General features: G+C 45.0%; 1 protein-coding gene across 4 annotated transcripts in view; it reads right to left on the minus strand.

The window, feature by feature from the left end:
• The window catches only part of LOC309561572 (filamin-B-like), a 359048-nt gene that overhangs the window by 144677 nt on the left and 197280 nt on the right, over positions 1-17091 (minus strand). For all 4 annotated transcript variants that reach the window (XM_082265555.1, XM_082265554.1, XM_082265552.1 and 1 more), the window contains exons 12-13: positions 10948-11141; positions 9069-9182 (exon numbers count right to left, since the gene is read on the minus strand). In XM_082265555.1, the coding sequence (XP_082121681.1) occupies positions 9069-9182; positions 10948-11141 (308 nt within the window). The remainder of the gene's footprint in view (positions 1-9068; positions 9183-10947; positions 11142-17091) is intronic.

The raw sequence follows: 17091 nt of genomic DNA on the forward strand, positions 1-17091 counted from the left end.
AAAATTTTCCAACGGAAAAAAACCCTCGAGGTAGACCACTGGTCTCCTCAAATTGCGGCCTGCAAAACCTTGCGGCCAAATGAGGCATCGGACGATGCCATTACATCAATTTTATAATGTTTGGAGAAGGTATGCACCGACGACCAGGTAGCCGCCTTGCACACCTGGACCACTGACGCCTGATGGCGAAAGGCCCATGACGCACTAAGTGCCCGAGTGGAGTGCGCCTTAACAGGGAACGGGGGCTCCCGACCCTTAATAGAATAAGCCTGCACTATCGTCTGTCTGATCCATCTGGAAATGGTCGCGGCAGATGCAGGCAACCCCTTTTTGGGTCCATCTGGGATCACAAAAAGTGAATCCGTCTTGCGAAACGAGTCTGTCGTTTTCAAGTATACCCTGATCGCCCGGACCACATCCAAGGAGTGCAAAGCAAATTCCCGAGGATGACTGGGCTTAGGACACAGGGAAGGTAATACAATTTCTTCATTCAGATGAAATTCTGAAACTACTTTTGGTAGGAAGGATGGATTCGGACGAAGAACCACCTTATCTCTATGAACCACCAGATATGGTGAACGACAAGATAATGCGGCCAGTTCTGACACCCTGCGTGCAGAAGTAATAGCCACCAAGAAGGCCACCTTCTGGGACAACGTGGGTAGAGGAATCTCCCTAATATCTTCAAAGGGAGGTTTCTGAAGAACCGACAACACTAAATTAAGATCCCAGGGGGGTAACGGCGCGCGCACTGGCGGAGCCAGATGTCGCACCCCCTGGATGAAATTCCGCACCAAGGAATGAGTAGCCAAAGGCTTCTGAAAGAAGATGGCTAATGCTGAGACCTGACCCTTGATAGTACTCAAGGCCAGTTTCTGCTCAACCCCTTGTTGCAGAAAAGCCAATATTCGACTAATCGAATAAGACCGAGGACGGAACCCCAAAGGTTCACACCATGCAATGTAGGACTTCCATGTGCGATGATAAATCTTTCTGGAAGTCGCTTTCCTTGCTTCAACTAGAGTAGGAATAACTGAAGCTGACAAACCTTTGTCTTTCAGCACCTGGGTCTCAATAGCCAGGCCGTTAAAGCCAGCGATCGTAAAGCAGGATGGAAGATCGGTCCCTGAGACAGTAGATCCTCTCTGAGAGGAAGTCTCCACGGGACGTCCGCCACCAGTCTGACCATGTCGGCGTACCAAGCTCGACGAGGCCAGTCCGGAGCTACCAGGATTACTGGGATTCCTTCCTCCTCTACCCTGCGAAGAAGTCTTGGCAGTAACGCGAGAGGAGGGAAGGCATATATTAGCTGGTATTGCCCCCACGGGGCGATCAGTGCGTCTGCGGTTTCTGCTAGAGGATCGCGGGAGCGAGCCACGAATCTCTGAACTTTCCTGTTGAATCGTGATGCCAACAGATCCACATCCGGGGTGCCCCACCGTAGGCACAACTGGTGGAAAACGTCTGGATGGAGGGACCATTCCCCCTGATCCAGGGTCTGACGGCTGAGATAATCTGCCTGCCAATTCTCCACCCCCGGAATGAACACCGCAGAGATTGCTGGAACAAATCGTTCCGCCCAGCGAAGAATGCAAGCCACTTCTTTGGCCGCTCGGACACTCTTGGTGCCCCCCTGGTGATTGACATAAGCCACGGCCGTGGCATTGTCCGACTGGATCCGAACCGGGCTGCCCTGGAGCTGCTCGGTCCAGTGAATCAGACAAAGTCTGATCGCTCTCAGTTCCAATACATTTATCGGTAATCTGGATTCTTCCGGGGACCAACGTCCCTGGACAGATAACTGACCGAGAATTCCTCCCCATCCGGATAGACTGGCATCCGTGGTCACTATCGTCCAATATATTGGCAGAAATGACTTTCCCTGGCTGAGCATTGGAGACCGAAGCCACCAAACCAGAGACTCTCTGGTCTGTTTGCTCAATCGTATCTGATTGTCCAGGGATTCCGGATTCCGATTCCATCTGAGGAGAATCTCTTGCTGAAGAATTCGGGTATGGGACTGGGCAAATGGGACTGCTTCGAATGAAGCCACCATCAACCCCAGAACCCTCATGCAAGTCCGAAGGGAAGACCAGCTGTTGGACAGTAACAACTGGACTGCTGATTGAATCTTTCGAAGTTTCCCTACCGGAAGAAACACTCTTGTCCTGACTGTGTCTAGAATTAGACCCAGATATTCGAGCCTCTGGGTGGGAACCAGAAAGGACTTTTGCTGGTTCACCAGCCACCCGAATTCCTGTAAAGAAATCATAGTAATTTCTATGTTTTGTAGCAAGGTCTGAGGAGACTCTGCATGAAGCAGAAGATCGTCTAGGTAACCTAGAATCGATATACCTCTTTGGCGCAGAAGTGCCAACATTGGGGCCAACACTTTTGTGAAGACCCGCGGAGCCGTGGCGAGACCGAAAGGTAACGCCACAAACTGATAGTGGTTCTCCTCTACGGAAAAGCGTAGAAAACGCTGATGTCCTGCGAAAATGGGAATGTGAAGATAGGCGTCCTTGATGTCTATGGACGCTAGGACATCCCCTGGATGCAGGAAGGCTGCTACCGTGCGAATGGACTCCATTCTGAATCTTCTTATGTTGACGAAAGAATTGAGTGCTCTTAAGTCCAGAATTGGACGCACTTTGCCCTCTTTCCTGGGTATTGTAAACAGGTTTGAATAAAACCCTTGAAACCGTTCTGTCCAAGGAACGTGGACTACCACTCCTTGTTGTAGTAGATCTGTGACTGCTCTCCGCAGATCTTCTAGACGATCCGGAGATAGTCGGATATTGGAAGGGAAGAATCGCGCCGGTGGGAGAGATCGAAACTCGATCTTGTACCCTGACTTTATGACTTCGCAAACCCATTTGTCCGGGATTCTGGAAAGCCATGGATCCGGGAACCGGCGAAGACGTCCCCCCACCCCAGTTATGGGTGGGGGCGCACCTTCAGGCTTTGGATGGTTTCTCTTCAGGTCTGGAGGGGGCGGGCTTTTGCTTGCCCGACCAACGACCCCTGATGCCTCCTGCAGGAGGCTTGGAGGACTTAGTTTTTTCACCCGCTGGACGAAAAAACCTCTTGTGAGCAGAAAAAGAAGGCCCTCGTCTTTGACGAGTTCCTCTACCTTTAAAATTTTGCGGTAAAAAGGTGCTTTTTCCACCGGTGAGATCCTTAATGATCTCATCTAAGTTGGCTCCAAATAGACGTTCTCCTGAAAAGGGGATATTAGCCAATGCTTTCTTGGAACCTTGGTCGGCTATCCAACCTTTTAGCCACAGTGTGCGCCTGAGAACCACTGCTGAGACTGATGCTCGCGCCATTAATGGAGTGGCGTCTAACGCCGCATCACATACAAACTGTAACCCCTGTATCATTTGTTCCAACAAATCTGATACCGCCTGAGGGACTTCTTCTAAGTCCCGGCGTAACCACTTGGTCCATTCAGTTACAGCCTGCGAAACCAGACCAATCGCAATTATTGGCCTGAAAGCTGATCCAATCAAGGAAAACATGGTGCGAGACATAGCTTCTATCTTGCGATCCACTGGATCTTTAAAAGACGGAGCGTCTTCCAAAGGAATAACCGTGGCTTTATTCAATCTAGCAATTGGTGAATCCACCACAGGTGGTTCTGTCCATTTCTTAATAAGGGTTTCCTCAAACGGATAACGCCTGTCAATGCGTTTGGAAATATTAAAAGTGCGTTTTGGCAGACGCCATTCTTCATCGATTGGATTGCCAAAACATTTGGGCAATGGAAAAACCTTTGCCACTTTGATGCGCTTTTTAGTCCCAAAAGGGATCTCAGTTTCAGCTATTTCTGATGGAATACCCTGTAACCTTAAAGTCTCTTGAACAGATACAATGAGTGCGTTTACTAACGCTTCCTCTCGGGCTATGGCTGATGCCGAAACATCCTCCTCACTGTCTGAAGAGACAGGACCCGAGACACCAATACCAGATGAAGTACCTGCAACTGCAGAAATAGGCTCAGAGTCTGAATCCGAGGTTTCAGATAATAAGGGGTTAGGCGGGGGTCGCTTTCTTGCGCCCTGTCCCTGACAAGCCACTTCCACCCGGGACACAAAAGTTTCCATAATGGCTGACAAAGATTCAATTGTCAATGGGGTGCTGGAGGATCCCGCAGACCCCTCGAGGGGATCCGGAGGAGATACATGAGTGGCAGGGTCCATGTTAATACAGGACACTTTTGCCAGCAATAAACAAAAAAACTTTTCTTTTTTTTTTTTTTTTTTTTGTGTGTCTCCCCCTAGCGCAATAGCGCCCCTCAGAGTACCTGCTTCTCGACCCAGAGAGAGAGAGAGAGGGACCCCCAAGGCTCACCAACCGATGCAGTGTAGTTTCCAACAAACTGCAGCCAGCGTCTGTCTTACACAGACTGGAAGGAGCTGTTTGCTTTTTTCCCGGGCAGAAGGCGTGGCTCCGCCCCCTGTGTACGCCTTCCGGCGTTCCCAGCCCTCCACGAGGAAGCTGGGCTCACAAAACATGGCCGCCCCCATAGAAGAGACATAAGACTCCAAAAACATGGCGGCCGGCGTGACCTGAGGACATACATGCATTCGGTCTACGGCAAAATGGCGGCGGACCGCCGATATCGTCTTCCCAGCACATCCACCTGCACTCTACTGAGAGGTGACATATGGATCTACAGAGATACACTGCACATAAGGTAGGATTATACCTCCTATGTTTGCTGTAATGTTACAGTCTGCTGGGTAGAGTGTTAGCTCTTGAACCAAGTCCACTTCCCACAACACATGCTGTATTACAAGGGGGACTTGTAAGTGTCAGATATATACTGACCATATATGGAGGGGCCCATAATATATACTGCCTCATAAATGAGGAAAAAAGGGAACGTTTTACTCACCATACCGAACCGACAGGCACCCTCTCTTCATAATACCCTCTCCACCGAGGTGGGGGTTTGTGGACGCCTCGACTCTCTGGTCCTGGCGTCCAAGCGAGCTTTTAACTCGCAAAGTCAGTCCCTTTACTGGGACTCCGTCGCGGCCGACTCAGCGCACTGGTCTGCACGCGCTTTTTAGGCAGAGACCGGGGTGACCACTGGATCTCACATCCAGCCCGTCGCCCGGCCCCGCATACTTACTTGAATATGTCGCGGCCGACCAAGCGCAATGCCTGGTCTGCACGCGCTCGTAGGCCGGCTGGGGTGACCACAAGTGTCGCCCAGTCCGGCATTTTTGCTTGAAGATCTCACAGGAAAAAAACACTGGAGAAAACTACCTAAAAAATGTCTTTTTCTTAAAGAAAAAAAGTCTTGCCAGGACCAAAAGATCCCAGCAAGGAACTTAGGTCCTTACTCCTGACTAGACAGAAAAAAACTGATTCCCTGTAGCAGAGAGAGGGAGGATATACCCTCAGGGACTGCCCCCTAGGGTGGAGCCAGAACGTTTTTGTCATTCTGCCTAGTCCTACTCCTGCGGAGACAACATAACCCAGCTCTTGAGAATCAAGAAGACTACGTCTGTCAATGAGCGATAGAGAAAGTCATATTTGTAGTGATTGACTTTACAAAAAAAAAAAAAATCAAGCTGAAGTTTCTCTTTAAAGAGATCCTTAGATTTCAAATATCTTAGTATTGTAAATGCTTACTTAGTGTTTTTCCTTTCCATGTGGTTCTATTTTTTTTTTAGCTGCAATATGCATGATTCCCTAGATCAGGTACCTCTCGCCTCTTATGGGAGGTGTCTAATTAATGTCTGTGCTGGTCCAGCTCTTCTGCCCCACCCTTCGCCTCCCTGTATAAACTTTTATGTAACTGCAAGGGGAGGAGTGAAGGGGAATACTACATTCATTTGAATCTGAGTCTGGTGATATCACATTCAAGATGACACCCAGCAGCAGTCCCAGGCTTTAAGATGTCTTCACTAGGAAGGTTTTTACAGGTGAATAAAATTAATGAAACGCATTTCACACTGAATAATCTTATGGGAAGAATTTTGCTGGAGGTCTGGCGAGCATCTAAAACCGGGTACACACTATTAGTTTTTTTTTGTTCAACCCAGTAGGTTCAACTAAAAAACAAAAAAAAACGTCAGCTCCGGTCGGAGCCGCTGTACTAACCATGCGAGGTTAGTGCAGCGATTTCCCCACTAAGCTGTTGTGTTCTGACAGGGGGTCGGTCGGATGCTGGTGTTTTCAGCATACACATCTGACAGACTGATATACACACGGGCTGAATATCGCCCGTTTTTCGTTTTTTTTTTTAAACAGGGGTTGACATTTGGCCCGTGTGTGTACCCGGCCTAACTCTTAACCATCCTAATTCAAACAAGACAAATACTCGTAATCACCAAGAGATATGTATACTGCTCAAGGCGAGTGACTCACCAGAATCTCCACTGCAAAATCCCTGTCTGCCAGTCTGCCTCATTGTTCTCTGATGAATAAGTTGGCAATGTAAATGAGACCACAATACAAGACAATAGAGGGACGTACGTGTTCACAGTTTTTTCAGTCTGAGAGCTCCATCTGTTTTCTTTCTATATATCATTTAATTTTTTAAGCTTTGGATAACACACCTGTATTCCTCTCGCTGTTTTTACTGGCTGTCTCCCAAAAATAATTTTGAGCAATGAAAATTAATCACTGCATTCTGGGCTGCAGCAAAGTTTCTGGTGTATTTATGTGACAGAAGGATATGTTTAGAGCTGTACCATAGGAAGAATGTGGAATTAGACCGTTCTGTGGCCAACGCTGGCCATACACTAGTAGAAATGTATTTGTTTGAGAAAAAAAAAATTCCATCCTGCTTCTAGCACCAAAAGTTTGGAAAAAAATTCTAACACTGAATATGGTTTTGGTTTGGTAACATTCGTTCATTCCAAAATCAAATGTTAACAGCAAACAAAGTATTTTTGAATAACATTTGTCAGGTCATTGAATGTGCTAAAAAGTTTTGTACGAATATTCCTTTGAAAATCTATCAGCTTGTAGGCAAGTGGAGAATTCCCCTTAAGGTTACTCCACCTAGTGGTGGAGTTGGGACGCATCGTGCCCTTTTATAAGGTGGGAGGAGTCTGAACGGTAGGTTTTCATGCTTTGAGAGATTTGACTGGCGCCACAAGAGAGGGGTTACTGAAAGGAGTCTCAATTGCTTTCCCTTTTTAGGGGAGGGGCAGAAGGAATATCTTAAGGAAACACCTGGATTGGGAATTTAACCAAAGTGATAAATACAAGTATAAGCAGTACAAAGCTCTTTCTTTGCATGACCAGGACAATGTTGTAATGCTTAAGAGTATGTTTATTTGGCAATATTTGGGTAACCTGGAATTTGGACTTTTCTGAGTGCATTACTGAAAAGTATAGAACTACTTGTGCAACAAAAAGCCTTTGTGGCTTCTGCTGGGAGTAAAATGACAAGTGCAGGGAATGCCTGGTGTGAAAAGTAATGTGCTTTTACTGGTGCAAACCTGGTAAGCTCTGGAGAAGGGTGGGCAATGGAAGGAAAGGAGTCCCCCAGCGGTGAGAGAGAACACCCCCCCCCCCCCATGCATCATGTGGCTTGGGCCCTCGTGTGTTATGGGCCCGAGTGGATGGCTGGGCTTCTAGCGCTTTCATCTGAACCATGTGTAAAACATGGGCCTATGTGCAAGTACTATAGGCATGAGGGGTTAATGTGTACTGTACAGTGACTAGGAGGATGAAGAGGGGAGGTCTAGGACTGGCATCCGTGCACATGAACAATATGTGGTTTGGGCTGAACACAAGCGTGACGCCCTAGGGCACTAAATGTAAAGGCAGAGCCCAGCTAAGTATGACGGCCATGTGGAAATAAGCTGGGGCCTCCTTACAACCACTTGACCAGGTTAAAAGGAGTTCTAAAGGGAGAAGGTTTATCCTAATGCATTCTTTGCATTAAGATAAATAGCCTTCTGTGTGCACCACCCCTTAAAGAGGAAGTAAACCCTCCTCGGGAAGTTGTACCTATAGGTAAGCCTATGATAAGGCTTACCTATAGGTACTGTAAATATCTCCTAAACATGTACCGTTTAGGAGATATTTACCTTTAATGCAGCCAGTGACGTCACTGGCGCATGCGCTCTGAAGGAACGGCTGATCGTGCCGTTCCTTCAGAGCCCCGTGCCGTGACCGTCGGCTCCCGCGCGCGTGCGCGTGAGTGACGTCACCGCGGCTCCGGCCAATCAGATGGCCGGATGCCGCGATCCCGGAAGACGGGCGACTGAACATGTCGCTCGTCATACAGGTGAGTGAGCGGCACGGCGGGGGCTCGTTCTAAGGTAAGTATTTCATAATGAGCTAGTATGCGATGCATACTAGCTCATTATGTGTTTCTCTTGCAGGTTGTAAAAAAAAATAAAAAAAATTTTAAACGAGTTTACAACCTCTTTAATACTTACCTAAGCCCTATCTCAGTTCAGCGATGTCCACAAGTCCCTCGGCCGTCCAGGACTCTCCCTCCTGATTGGCTGAGACACAGCAATGGCGCCACTGGCTCCCGCAGCTGTCAATCGAAGTCAGTCATTCACATCAATCCCTGCCCTCAAGATGATTGTACAATTAGATTGTGTAGCAGACTTAAGTAAGCTTGCATGAGTAGGGGAGTTGAATTACATTGTAACTCCCTCAGGGACAGGAACTCATGTGAACAGGTCTGGGTACTATGTAAAGCACAGTGTAAATATCAACAACTACAAAGAGGAAAAACAATCATGTCATGAAAGGCAAATTTCCACACCACTGCGAGAAGACTGCTGAATTTCTGTAAGAGACAAACATGAATTCAGGATTTGAATTTATCATTCAAAAATGGTAAATTCAGTTATACTGAGAATTTAGCACAGCTGCAGCTTTTGCTGTACAGTATCAGCAATTCATCAACTGACTTTCGCCTGAGATTGATCTTTTTAAGACAGAGCAACACTAATGATGTGTAGCTACCTACAGCAGCAAGGGTTATTACTGGTGATAACAATAAAATAGGATTTAGTGATTGGTTCTCCTGGCTCAATGCATGTGGTTATATGTCAAGAAATAAATGTCAATGTTCCTACTTGTGCATAGACGCTCAAAGGTGCTGTCCCAGCCTCTCTTGGGTCTATGAAAAATTCTGCTGGGTTGTTCACAATGCACCCACTCTTCTCCAGCCCTGGACCATATGCTTTGACCTGTAAAGAAAAAAAGAAACGTATTGAATTCAATAGAACACCATAATTTACATTCCTTCCATTAGAAGTTTCCTAATGTGCAGTTCAGATTTGTAGTCCTGTTTTGGCCCCAGTGGTTTCTTATGAATGTCCTCGCTAGGTAATTTTGTATTAAAGTGTAGCAGTTTCTAGCTTAGCCAAAATGGGGCAGTGGTCATTGGATCGGTGCAGTTACTCTGATTCCCTCCTAATGCAATTATGTTGCGAAAAATGATCATTATACCTCTTTACCTGTAAAAGAGGGCAGAAAATACTCAAAGTTTTCAAAGGCACTGCTTTATTTTAAAGTTCCCTACCCCTAAGTCCGCTGGAGAATGTTGATCTCAAGTGTGATGTGCAGCTCTAATTGGTTCCTACCTTTGACCTTACCATTGTATACTACAGAGACTTGACTTCAGATAAAGGAACCAGTGAGAGCTGTGGGGACCCAAGAGATTTACACTCCCGGAAAGGTTGATTTCCCAGCGGATGCTAATCTAGTTTACATGGTAACCTTTATATCATTTAATAGACCAGTGGTTCTCAACCACCCAGTCCTGGCCCACTGCCGAACCACAGCTTTCCTTCTCCCAGGCCGCTAGCCACCTGCAGGTTTCTTAACATTAAAATGGTTGTAAACCTCATTCATTAAATCTGCACTAAGCACAAACAAGTGTTCGTTTCTCTCTGGTGCTTCGTAACTATGTTATCAGCATGCGTCACTTCTGAGAATTTTCTGACACATGAGATAAAATTTGCGTTGGGGAGGAGAGCTCAGCACACAGCTTGTCTATTCAGGACACAGTTCTGCTGTGTGTAAAGGGTGCTTTCCTTTCCTCCAATCAGCTCTCACACACTGTCTCAGACCTATCTGAAGCTCTCCAACCCCTCCTCTGTGATACTGAAAAATGCAGAAGGATTTCATCTAAAAACAGCATTTTTGAAGAGATGTACAAAAGAGAAGACTGCAGATAAAGAGTAAAACGTCTGTAGAAGGATTTGTTTCATCTTGGTGTATCATCTAAGGATTTTCAATTCACTGGGTATTTGATAGGGTTTATAACCACTTTAACCATAGTGTCCCTACAGGAACTCCAGTCCCCCTGGAAGCCCTCAGCCTCCACAGTGCCTCTCAACCTCCTGTTGTGTCCCCCAACCTGCTGAAAAGCCTCCAGCCTTTCATAGTGCCCCCTCTAGAAACCTCATGCCCCTACAGGATCACCAAGTCTGATGCAGAGTCCCCTAACCCACTCCCCAAAACCTCATACCCATGCAGAGTCCTTGAGCATTTCAAATCATATTTTGCAGTCATATACGTTAATTGTAGGAGTATAATTTGTATTTTTTACTGTTGGAGCATGAAAGATTTGGGAAGAATTTACCAGGTCCGGATCACAAAAAGATTCAGAACCACTGGAAAAGACTATATAGTCCCTTCAACAGAGAATTTCTTTGTTACCCAAAATTACTAATCCAGACGACACCATGGGACATATTTTTTATATAGTGAATCTGACATTCACCAAACATTCACTGCCATGTGCATGCATTTTAAATGACAATTATGGATTTGCCAGCAGTGAATGTTTGGAAAAAGTCACTTAAACTGCTTTATAAATTTGTCCCTTAAGTGTCGCCATTAGAAAAGCTTTCCTTAGCAAGACATGCACATGATAACAGCTTAGCAACTGTTGAATTATGAAGAAAACATTGAGCCTTGATTTCAAGCAGTGGATAATGTTATCACCTTATCTGGGTTAAAGTCTGCTGATGCTGGCTGGATGTATGCCATGTAAGGACTGTTTTTGATGTCCTCATCGTCGCACATGACGTGGACAGCATATTCACCGGGCTCCTTGGGCCAATATTTCACATCACAAGAGCCGTCACTTTGGTCATCACATTCAATCTTGGCCTGAGATGGACCTTCAATGGCAAAACCTGTGGTATGTGTAATGGGATATTGGTTAAGATCAGACACTAAAGGAATGGAATCTCTACAAGTATTCTAGGATCATTACCCATCCTACAACACCCTTTTCCAATATAAACACTTCAGTCAAATGTTCTCTGGCAAGGACATACAGTATCTCACAAAAGGGAGTACACACCCCTCACATTTTTGGAAATATTTGATTCTATCTTTTCATGTGACAACTCTGACGAAATGACACTTTGCTACAATGTAAAAGTAGTGAGTGTACAGCTTGCATAACCGTGTAAATTTGCTGTCCCCTCAAAATAACTCAACACGCAGCCATAAATGTCCAAACTGCTGGCAACAAAAGTGAGTACATCCCTAGGTGACAATGTCCAAATTGGGCCCAATTAGCCATTTTCCCTCCCCAGTGTCATGTGACTCGTTAGTGTTTCAAGGTCTCAGGTGTGAATGGGGAGCATGTGTGTTAAATTTGGTGTTATTGCTCTACATAAAGATGGCCTAAGCTATAAGAAGATTGCCAAGACCCTAAAACTGAGCGGTTTATCAGGACATGTTCCACTCAGAACAGGCCTCGTCATTGTCAACCAGAGAGGTGGAGTGCACGTGCTCAGCGTTATATCTAGAGGTTGTCTTTAGGAAATATAAGTATGAGTGCGGTCAGCATTGCTGCAGAGGTTGAAGGGATGGGAGGTCAGCCTGTCAGTGCTCAGACCATACGCCGTACACTGCATCAAATTGGTCTGCATGACTGTCGTCCCAGAAGGAAGCCTCTTCTAAAGATGATGCACAAGAAAGCCCGCAAACAGTTTGCTGAAGACAAGCAGACTAAGGACAAGGATTAATAGAACCATGTCCTGTGGCCTGATGAGACCAAGATAAACTTATTTAGTTCAAATGGTGTCAAGCATGTGTGGCAGAAATCAGGTGAGGAGTACAAAGACAAGTGTGTCTTGCCTACAGTCAAGCATGGTGGTGGGAGTGTCATGGTCTGGGGCTGAATGAGTGCTGCCGGCACTGGCGAGCTACAGTTTATTGAGGGAACCATGAATGCCAACATGTACTGTGACATACTTCAGAGACTGGGCCGCAGGGCAGTATTCCAACAGGATAATGACCCCAAACACACCTCCAAGACAACCACTGCCTTATTAAAGAAGCTGAGGGTTAAGATGGACTGGCCAAGCATGTCTCAAGACCTAAAACCTTTTAAGCATCTGTGGGGCATCCTCAAACGGAAGGTGGAGGAGCGCAAGGTCTCTAACATCCATCAGCTCTGTGATGTCGTCATGGAGGAATGGAAGAGGACTCCAGTCGCAACCCGTGAAGCTCTGGTGAACTCCATGTCCAAGAGGGTAAGGGCAGTGCTGGAAAATAATGGTGGCCATACAAAATATTGACACTTTGGGCCCAATTTGGACATTTTCACTTAGGGGTGTACTCACTTTTGTTGCCAGAGGTTTAGACATTAATGGCTGTGTGTTGAGTTATTTTGAGGGGACAGCAAATTTACACTGTTATACAAGCTGTACACTCACTACTTTACATTGTAGCAAAGTGTCATTTCTTCAGTGCTGTCACATGAAAAATTATAATAAAATATTTACAAAAATGTGAGGGGTGTACTCACTTTTGTGAGATACTGTATCGTAATTGTGTCCCACAGTCACCCCCAGTACAGGAAGTTTGTTAGGACTACTGAACATACCCCCTCTCCTCATCACCATAAACATAGGGGTGTTCTGTAGTCCACAAACTTGAGTTTTTCTTAAATAAAAGGTATAGCTGCATTATGGCTTTGCACTTCTGTTTGCGTTTTCTCTTGTAGTCCACAGAAAGAATCGGAAACAATGTAAAAGTGCTAATGGCTAAACAAATCTAATAGATTCCTTCGTCCAGGCTAACAGCACATATGGAGGAATCTCTTCCTGAAGGGCCAATTAATTCTGAAAGCCACCATCTTTCAGTATATTGGAGCAGCGCCTGGATCCGATTCGATAGAGGTGCAGTTGAAAGACAATTTTTTGACATGCTCCTTCAAAAAAAGACATTCTAACGCATTGGACGATTTGTGGAACAGAGCAGTGCTGGCAAGGCCATACACTGCTTAAATTTTGGCCAAGTCAGAAGGAATCAGACATTTAGAGCACTGAATGGTCAGCCTAAATTGTACCATTGTAGCACAGGCCTTTGGCACACAACATTTCTGGCAAGACCAACTTTTTTTTTTGGCTCTTAAACATAACAAAACACGCTCAACAGTGTATTTAACAGATCAAAATTGGGCAAATAATTGTTCTTTGTTAGCTCATAATTTTGTAAAAAGCCTATGTGTGTCAGCCTATGTTACTGTCCACTAAGCAGCTCTATGATAGGAACAGCAGCGATCCCTTACCCTCTATTGCCCATGAGACATCTACTCTTCTAAAGGAAGATGCTAATAATAAGGATGTCATCTTTCTAGTTCAGATTAAAAACACAAAAAAGGACTTGCTGGCTGTGGCAGGGATACTATCCTTCTCAGTGTGGAAATAGAATGGCATTTTATTTAACGATATTCAAGGGCCTTCGGTGTGAAATCACCCCACAGTCTAGAAATGTGGATAAAATGTTTTGAATACATTAGTAAGAACAAGGGCATAGAATATGAGAACTTACATGAACTAAAATTAGAAGCAGACATTGTATGCTGGACATAAAAAAAAGGATCTGAATAGTCTATTGTGCTTAAACGCCAGGCACAGGTATGGTATAGGAGTGAACAGTACCCTACAGTCCAGACCCTGGCAATAAGAGGGGCTCACACTTTGATTGTAGCCCCCTCTAGGCCAGAAGTGCTGTGACAGATTGTGCTGTATGAAGCTGGCATCAGGCCATGTGTCAGACATTATAAAAATCACAATACTGTTAAGTAGTTCTCAGTTTGCCTAAGGACTTCTCTGGTAACACAGTCATGCTGTTAACTTTTATTGTGATAAATTATTTAGGACCCTTGAGTCATTTTCTTTGTATATTCAAACCTATATTAGACTATAGGCTTCGTTCAGAAACTTTATAGAGTAAATCTTGCATACATACTCCTTTACCCCAACCATAACTTTTCGGAACCCAAGTCCCTGGGTCCCCCTAAAGACCTCTGGACCCTAGATTTGTACACACAAACCTGCCCTGGCAAAAACATTTCTAATGGAACAACAGTGTACGGTGTTAGTTTTCAGTTTGATCCCTGTGTTTCCACTAGGCCCATCGGCCCAGGTTGTACACAAGGACTCAACTTTGGCACAGTCAGGGCCAAAAATACATCCTGAGAACAACATCTAAGAGGCACTTCAGGGATCACACAGCTAATTGTCTATCAGCACTGTTGGAAATACAAAAAGCAGCACAAGGTACATTGCTTCCAGTCAACAGGAGGTGTCCCTTGTGTGGTTGGCTTCTGCATTTGTTTAAATCTTCCTCCGCTGTAACCTTAAGGCGTCGCAAAGGTTAGTAGAGCCGATGGACCTGTGACAGGCATTTGTTAGGACTGCTGTCTATGCCCACCCTTTTCACCCTCCTCTTCCATTCATAGAAGCTGTATTTATTTATTTACACATGTATTAGAGGTGCTTACTGTAAATACCAATATACACAGTGTTCTACATATATTGTACATTCCTATCAGTCCCTGCCCTCAAGGAGCTTACAATCTAAGGTCCCTAACTCACATTCATTCACACACATACTAGCACCAATTTAGACAAGAGCCATTTAAAAACTACCAGCATGTCTAGGAGTGTGGGAGGAAATCCATGCAGGCACAAGGAGAACATGGAAACTCCATGCAGGTAGTGCTGTGGTTAGGATTCAAACTGATGACCTTAGTGCTGCTAGGCAGAAGTGCTAACCGCTTAGCCCAGGGATCCTCAAATTACAGCCCTCCAGCTGTTGCGGAACTACACATCCCATGAGGCATTGTAAAACTCTGACATTCACAAACATGACTAGGCATGATGGGAGTTGTAGTTCCTGAACAACTGGAGGGCCATAGTTTGAAGACCCCTGGCTTAGCCCCTGTGCTGCACACTTTAGCTTCTATGAATGCAAAGAGATCTATGAATTAATGTCAGACAAATGAAGGAATAAAAGGTCTGCCTCCTCCATTGTCAGATCGTGCTTCATTCATAGAGCCTGCAACAATGGGTCACAGGACAAAGAGTGGTGACTCTCCAGCGGGGACAAACAATCATTTTGGAAGGGAAATAATTGTCTAGTTGCCATAAGCATGATCAAAGAACCTCCCCAAATGGAGTATGTGCTTGTTCTATAAATGTACCCCAATGTAATTATCTTTTAAACCCAAATTTGTGTTTCTAGTAACCAAAACATTTTCTCTGAAATATTTGGCCGTGGCCTTTTATGAATGTAGCGAGAACAAGAAGGCGACTTTTATGGTGAGGCAGTCTTGATTCTGCACAATGAGCCATTCACATTAAAACTATGCAAGATATGTGGCCTCTTTTGTGAGTCCTGAGTAGCTCCCACTGTTGTAATAATTGGAAAAATGGCCCCTGTTTCTTACCAGTTCTGGTATGCAACGGCTATGTCTGTGCTGTTTTTGTGCATCAATATCTTGGTAAACAAACGACCCATCATCTTCTGTTTTAGAATGACAAGAAAAATAGCAGAATCCCTGTGTGCTATCCTACAGCAGGAGGCAGTAAAATAAATGCTCTACTTATCTACTCATCAATGGCTGCTTTGTGTCGGTTATGTAGACTACAGAGACTTAAAAATTAACTAACATTTTTGTTGAGAAAAAAAAACAATCCCTTCTGGGTGATCAATGTACATTGCAAGGATATTAAGCTTGGTTGCAGAGTCCTACCCATTTCTGCTGAGAAGAAAAAGCAGTTTAGCATAGTGTCGTTTATCATAGCAGCCATCTCCTTGCTAGCTGCATTGTCGGATGGCTATGGAGGGATGAGGGGGGCCTGTCCCACCTAACAGCTAGCCTTAAGCCCCGTACACATGTACCGATCGTCGGCCGACCGATCGGCCATCTTTTGTCCCCGGGCTGTTGTGTCCGCTGAAAAGTGCAAAAGACTGCACACGAATTTTGTCCGCCGACTGCAGAAGTGATGTCATGTGATGGTTAACTTTTCCTGTGTTTTTTCTTTTCTGAGCATGCCCAGTCTTGTAAATCTGCTGTCTGTCGGCCGAATTCTGTACTGACTGGCGAACAATCGGCCGTTCTGGTGTCGGCATACAAAAATTTTAATGCTTGCACGACAGATTCTGTTCGGCCGAAAGTGCGCTGTCGGCTGTCGGAAGCATCATACTAACAGGCCGAAAATACTACATGTACTTTGGAAACAAAACACAACAAAAATAGAAGTTAGACTTTTTCTTCAATGACTGTCTTTTTTCTGACCCATTTCTCTCAATGTGCTGCATTGTCTCCCATAATCTTCCACTTTTCTTCTCTGTCACCCTGTATCTTTGTTAGAGGGGCATTTGACAGCTGCAAGCGATTACCAAATGATGCAACTGTTTGCAATACCATCCAAGCAACCTCTGTGGCTTCTGTACCTTTTGAAGAAGAGCACTGGCAAGTTTGCCCACATAGTAGGAATATTGTAGTACCACCTGTGTAGCAAAGCCCTGAGGGTGTTCAGTGCAATGGCAGTAAGCATAGTAATCCATCTTGAATTGTGCAGAATACTGTTAGACTAGCTATCAGGGCGGTCTGGAATTTAAGTGTTGTCGAGCTCTAGCATTCAGATTCTATGAAGGATATCTTTATTTTTGTCTTTCCAGCAGTGTACAATAAAGTTATATGAAAAAAGTTACATAAAAAAAAAAAAAAAAAAAAAAAGGCAGAAAAACATTTTTGTAGCTCCGGTATACTGACTATTTATTCCTCGCATTACTTGGACACATCAAATAGATTACACTCGAGTTAAAAATGTG

Source organism: Pelophylax lessonae (assembly GCF_965119305.1).
Source record: "Pelophylax lessonae genome assembly, chromosome: 8".
In the NCBI taxonomy this organism is placed as follows: Eukaryota; Metazoa; Chordata; class Amphibia; order Anura; family Ranidae; genus Pelophylax; species Pelophylax lessonae.